Below are 6,386 nucleotides of genomic sequence, written 5' to 3'. Positions count from 1 at the left end.
ACATAAAAAAATATACAATATAATATCACTGATGTTATATTATATATTATATGATTTTTATATTATTTTTAATAATACAAATACATGATTTTTATATGACAGGTGAGGCACAGCCTCACCTGTCTCCACTGAATGCACGTCACTGCTAAGCGGGTAGCATGGTGGCGCAGTGGACGCGCAGTGGACGCGCGCATCAAGCTTCTCCCTGCGTCCATGTCCGTTCTGTCCGGGTCTCCGGATTGTCTGCCCCTCAAGAAAAGGGATGAAACATTTCAGGGCAGGTTCTTAAACTTTATTCACAGGATCGGTAAAAAGAGCGATGCACATTGACTCATCGATGATTCAAGATGTGAATGATTACAGTATCGACGTCTGTCGCGGGATTTCAACACAGGCATGTGCGGCAAATACATCCGCCATCTTGGACGTTGTTGTCGGCGTTGAAGATGGCGGAAGCTAAAACTCTTTCTGACTCCGTGAAGAAGTCTTTCGGACCACAGTGCGTTGCCATTAGCTGTTATAATCACAATAGTGATAACAGTACTTTTCAGAAGTAAGTGTTGAACAAAATCCTGACAACTGAACCAAAAGTAAGATGGGAGAAAAGGGCTGACTAAAATTGTATTGTAGTCCTGGAGCTGGCGCTGTGGCAGTGGTGTCAAGCGATTAAAAATTTGAGCAGGGTTTCCCTTGCTGGTTTAAGATTCAAGATACTTTATTGTCATTATGCGAACATAATAAAATCGTGAGAGGCCCACGGCTTAAGACACACACCATAACATAATCAAATTCACAGGCAATGGTGCAAAATAGCATCAGCAGCACAGCAGGGTCAACATAAAGCGTCCCCGGTGGGACAAGCCCAGAGCGTCCCCAGCGGGACAGGCTCAGAGCGTCCCCAGCGGGACAGGCTCAGAGCGTCCCCAGCGGGACAGGCTCAGAGCGTCCCCAGTGGGACAGGCACAGAGTGTCCCCAGTGGGACAGGCACAGAGTGTCCCCAGTGGGACAGGCTCAGAGCGTCCATTCCGAGTCCCAGATCACTACAAGGGAACGACTGCTTTCACAGCTCGGGGGAAGAAGCTGTTCCTGAGCCTCGCTGTGCTGCTTCTTATTGTCCTGAACCGCCTCCCTGATGGGGGCGGGACAAACAGTCTGTGGCCCGGGTGGGTGGGGTCTGTGGGCGGGACAAACAGTCTGTGGCCCGGGTGGGTGGGGTCTGTGGGCGGGACAAACAGTCTGTGGCCCGGGTGGGTGGGGTCTGTGGCGATGCGTCTGGCCCTCCTCTGGACTCTGGAGGTGTAAACAGAGTCCAAATCAGGCAGACGGTGACCCACAATCCCCTGAGCTGTCCTCACCACCCGGGATAGGTCCTTCCTGTCCTGCGCCGTGCAGCTGCCGTCCCACACGGTCGCACTGAGACACAGGATGCTCTCTATCGTGGCCCGGTAGAAGTCTTCAAGCAGCACAGAGGAGAGTCCAGCCCGCTTCAGCTTCCTGAGGAAGAAGAGCCGTTGCTGGGCCTTCTTCACCAGGTGTCTGGTGTTGAGTGTCCAGGAGAGGTCAGAGGAGATGTGGATGCCCAGGAATTTAATGTTCTCCACACGCTCCACTGCTTCCCCTCGTATGCACAGGGGGGTGCGTTCAGTCTTCCTGGACCTGGTGCAGCTGCAGGACGAGCGGCTGATGCTGCACCTCAGGCTGGGGCAGATCCACAGACCTTCTGCTGCTCGGAGAGTCGAAGCGTGAGAAGAATCTGTTCAGGGTGTCAGGCAGGGTGGAGTCGTGGCTGGCGTGCTGCTCCCTGCGTTTGTAGTCCGTCACAGCCCTGATGCCTTTCCACATGTCACGTGGGTTCTTGTTCTCAAAGTGCTCCTCAATGCGCTGCTTGTATCTGTGCTTTGCCTGCTTGATGCCTCTTTTTAGCTCACTCCGTGCCCTGCTATAGGCCAGCCGGTCTCCTGCTCTGTAGGCTGCATCCCGGGCTCTGAGCAGAAGCCGCACCGTGCTGTCCACCCACGGTTTCTGGTTAGGAAAAACCGTGATCGTCTTTGTGGGAAGGACAGCATCAGTGCAGAAGTGAACATAGGAAAGCACAGATGACGTGTCCTCCTCAAAATCTGCATCCTGACATCCTTAACATGGGACACGTATTCCACGAATAATCACTGTAAAAGAGAGGAAATCAGAACAAGCCCCAAAGATTCGACCCAATCACCATTTAGGAACGAGACTCGTATTCTTTCTTTCAGCAAGGGAGAATGGAGCTGCTCTCTAGCCGTGCCATCGACTCTCCCAGCAAGGGAGAGTGGCTGCTGCTAGCCTCGTCTTCCATTCTCAGAGAAACAGCTCCCCCTGCTGGTTTCATTAGCAGATAAGAATGTGTACATGCGTAAATCACCCAGACATGAAGACTCCAACCTTGAGCAGATAGCTCTTCCTCACAACACAAAGTGTTCACTTCTTCAGTCTAGTCAGCATATAACAGATCTACTTTGTCACATACTTTGATTATATTGAGTATTGATTAAGAAGGCATTATAAACGGCATTAAAGGATCACTGCTTATTGTTTGCTATCCCAGTTGCAGATCTCACGGACGGATACATGAGAATGAGAATGCTACAGAAAATCATTTGAAGTTAAGTTAACTTCACAGGATGTTATGTTTGCGTGTTCATTCATGATAAAAAGGGGGGAATTGTTAGATAAATCTGCGAATGTCATTGAATCATTGATCCACCGATCAGTAGCAGCAGTTATGTCATGGTTCTTTAATGCAAGGAAAAACATGACCACAATGATTGATTTGAATGATTGATCTTTACCAATGAAAGGTAACTTATTGAGATCAAACATTAGCATCACTTCATCAGTGTGTGTGAGAGCACAGAGAGCAAGTTTATTTAATTCACGCTTCATATTGTCCAGCGCAGCAGGCGAGCCTCTGGGGGAGCTTGCGGACGTGGATCACGCGTTCCCTCTCGGTTCTTGAAAAGATCAGGAGATCATGCAGGTACACAGACATAGGAACCGAGCATGTCCCGGAGTACATCACTCACTAATGCTTGAAATACAGCAGGAGCGTTAGTGAGGCCGAAGGGCATGACCAGGTACTCATAGTGGCCACCGGGGGTATTAAGAGCAGTCTTTCATTCGTCCCCCTCCCTAATACGAATGAGGTGGTAGGCATTCCTGAGGTCGAGCTTGGTAAAGATGGTTGCCCCCTGGATGAGATGAGAGGGAGGGGGCATCGGTTCTTCACTGTGATGTCGTTCGATGCAGGGTCTCAGCGTCTTGTCCTTCTTCTCTACAAAGAAGAAGCCGGCGCCAGCAGGGGAGGACGAAGGCCTGATGATCCCGGCTGCCAGGCTCCCTCACATAGGCCTCCATCGTCCTCCGTTCAGGGCCGGACAGAGAATACAGTTTCCCCTGGGAGGGGAGGATCCAGGCAGGAGGTCGATGGGGAGGGAGGGAGGTGGCCCCGGCCTTGCTGAACACCTCCTTAATGTCTAAGTATATTTCTGGGACACCAGTGAGGTCGGCACCCTCGGGGGCCGTGTGAGGAATTGTGGGGGGAATAGCTGACTTTAAACAGGAGGACAGACATTGAGGGCTCCGCTCACGGATTGATCCGGTAGCCCAGTCGATCCGGGGGTTGTGGCGCCGGAGCCAAGGGTACCCGAGGAGCAGGGCTGGGTGAGGGGCGTGGATGGGAAGAAGAGTCAGCGTCTCACGGTGATTGGCGTCGTCTGGTGAGTGACCCGGTGGAGGAGCCGCCCGTCGACGGGGGCAGGCAGCGCCTCGCGCCCAATGCCCAGCCGGTCGCCACGGAGATGTCCAAGAAGTCAGCATCCGCGCCGGAATCCACGAGGGCGTCCAGCTGATGATCGTCACCGGCACACCGAAGCCAGGCCCGGAGGATGGGTCCCCAGGGTTTGTTCCGAGTGAGGGTACGGCTCACCAGCGCCCTCTATCTGACTGGGGCCCTGCCTTTCACTGGACAGGAATCAATGAAATGTCCAGGCTGACCGCAGTACAGGCAGCATCCTTGACGAAAGCAACGTTCCCTCTCCTCCTGCAACAAACGGGTCTGGCCCAACTGCATCGGTTCCGTGGTAACGGGAGGAGGTCCTTCCTCAGCGTTCGGATTAAAGACATTTTGTTCACGTAAACGCAGCCACTGGTAATGAATGCGACTTTAAACGGGTCGAGGGGCGTTCACATTGGTTCTGCATGGCTACAGAATGCCCCACCTCATTTCAGACTCCGCCCCGACATCAATAAAGAACAGGTCAGTCTAAACAGCAAGGACAGCTGATATCAAACACGTTTTAACGACATCACGAGGAGAATTCATAGATTCATAATCATGAACGAACGAGAGCTAATTCAGGCTCGAGTCAGCCAGAGATCAAGCCAGGAAACCTTTCAACTAACCCCAACTAACCCCGACCAACCCCGACCAACCCCGACTAACCCCGACCAACCCCGACTAACCCCGACCAACCCCGACTAACCCCGACCAACCCCGACCAACCCCGACTAACCCCGACCAACCCCGACCAACCCCGACTAACCCCGACCAACCCCGACCAACCCCGACTAACCCCGACCAACCCCGACCAACCCCGACCAACCCCGACCAACCCCGACTAACCCCGACCAACCACGACCAACCCCGACCAACCACGACCAACCCCGACTAACCCCGACCAACCCCGACTAACCCCGACTAACCCCGACTAACCCCGACTAACCACGACCAACCCCGACTAACCCCGACTAACCCCGACTAACCCCGACCAACCCCGACCAACCCCCACTAACCCCGACCAACCCCGACTAACCCCGACTAACCCCGACCAACCCCGACCAACCCCGACTAACCCCGACCAACCCCGACTAACCCCGACCAACCCCGACCAACCCCGACCAACCCCGACTAACCCCGACCAACCCCGACTAACCCCGACCAACCCCGACCAACCCCAACCAACCCCGACTAACCCCGACCAACCCCGACTAACCCCGACTAACCCCGACCAACCCCGACTAACCCCGACTAACCCCGACCAACCCCGACCAACCCCGACTAACCCCGACTAACCCCGACCCGGGCCGCCGATGTCTACTAAACATCTAGATCCAGCTCATACAAAGAGTGGATCCGACAATAACAAGTTATTTTACTCAGAGTTCTGTCAGAACTTTCCCTTTGATCCACTTTAAGATGAAGCAACTTGTTTCCTAGTGACCTGCATCACAGACCAGCGAAGCACGCCCTCTCCTGGTGACATTTCAGGCCTGGCATCATGATGTCACCCTATTGCTGAAGAAACGGCCGTCTGCAGATTCATGTCCTCGGAGTGAGTCGGGATCTGAAGCATTTGTGCGTCTTCATGTTGTCATTGGGAACCCATTAGCACAATGACAACAACTAAACGAATGTATTAATGCTGAGTACAAAGTATTTGCTGGCACCTGTTCACACAGAAAACATTTTGAACTGCACATTTTTAAAAGAGGAGCACAAATCCTAACTGAAGGTGAGGTGGGAAAACGCATGACCAATGCGTCTCTAGATAGAAGCACGCCAGCCCTTATCTCTGAACGTTACGCATTTTATTAACAGATAGGGCTCCAGAACTTCAAGAATTGTAACGCTCATCCAGGAAGAGGGGAATGAGCGTAGTGGACGTTTCCTGCCATATTCCTCTCCGGTCATCCGTCTTCACCCGAGGCTAGGAGGAGGAATCTTTGGTGCTGGAGGAGAGGAGGGCCAGGTTGTTCTGGAGAGCTCTACTGATCTGAGCTCCAAACCTGTGAGAGTCCTACAGGGCGACAAAATCACATTTTAAAAAGAGCATGGCCAAAGAGCAGAAAGAAAAGTGAGGAGGGTTATATATATATACACAGGTGGGTCATAGTTCAGGTCAGGTCGACGGGCCTGCTGACGAGGGCCAACGTGACAGATACATGCAGAAGGCTGCATGTACACCCATCATGTCCTGATTACAACTATAATGTAATTCTGAGAACATTCTGAAGATGGAAGGAGCTCAGAAATAAGGTTGCATCATTAGTGATCGCTGTTAGAGGATTAAATGGCTCTGTGGTATTTAAACTGCTGCTTCAAGATTCAAGATACTTTATTGTCATTATGCGAACATAATAACATCGGGAGAAGGCCCACGGCTTAAGGCACACATCATAAGTTGACTCGCTACGCTCGTCAACTTGTCTTCTGCGTTGCAAAAGCAATAGCCCCTTACGCCTAGAATAGGCGCTCGGGCCTAACTAAATGTATTTGACTTCCACCCCTGAAACCTTTTCTTCCACATCCGTTTCCTGCTTGATATTCCGGTGACAGACAGACACGCAGTAG

General features: G+C 52.3%; 1 protein-coding gene across 1 annotated transcript in view; it reads right to left on the bottom strand.

The window, feature by feature from the left end:
- Positions 1-5,601: 5,601 nt before the first annotated feature.
- The window catches only part of cpt1a2b (carnitine palmitoyltransferase 1A2b), a 66,019-nt gene continuing 65,234 nt past the window's right edge, over positions 5,602-6,386 (bottom strand). Inside the window, exon 19 of the mRNA XM_068749618.1 lies at positions 5,602-5,832. Within this exon, the coding sequence (XP_068605719.1) occupies positions 5,743-5,832 (90 nt within the window). The 3' untranslated portion in view covers positions 5,602-5,742. The remainder of the gene's footprint in view (positions 5,833-6,386) is intronic.

This window comes from Brachionichthys hirsutus, chromosome 16 (assembly GCF_040956055.1).
Source record: "Brachionichthys hirsutus isolate HB-005 chromosome 16, CSIRO-AGI_Bhir_v1, whole genome shotgun sequence".
NCBI lineage: Eukaryota > Metazoa > Chordata > Actinopteri > Lophiiformes > Brachionichthyidae > Brachionichthys > Brachionichthys hirsutus.
The sequence above is the reverse complement of the archived record's forward strand: the minus strand, read 5'-3'. Positions and strand labels throughout refer to the sequence as shown.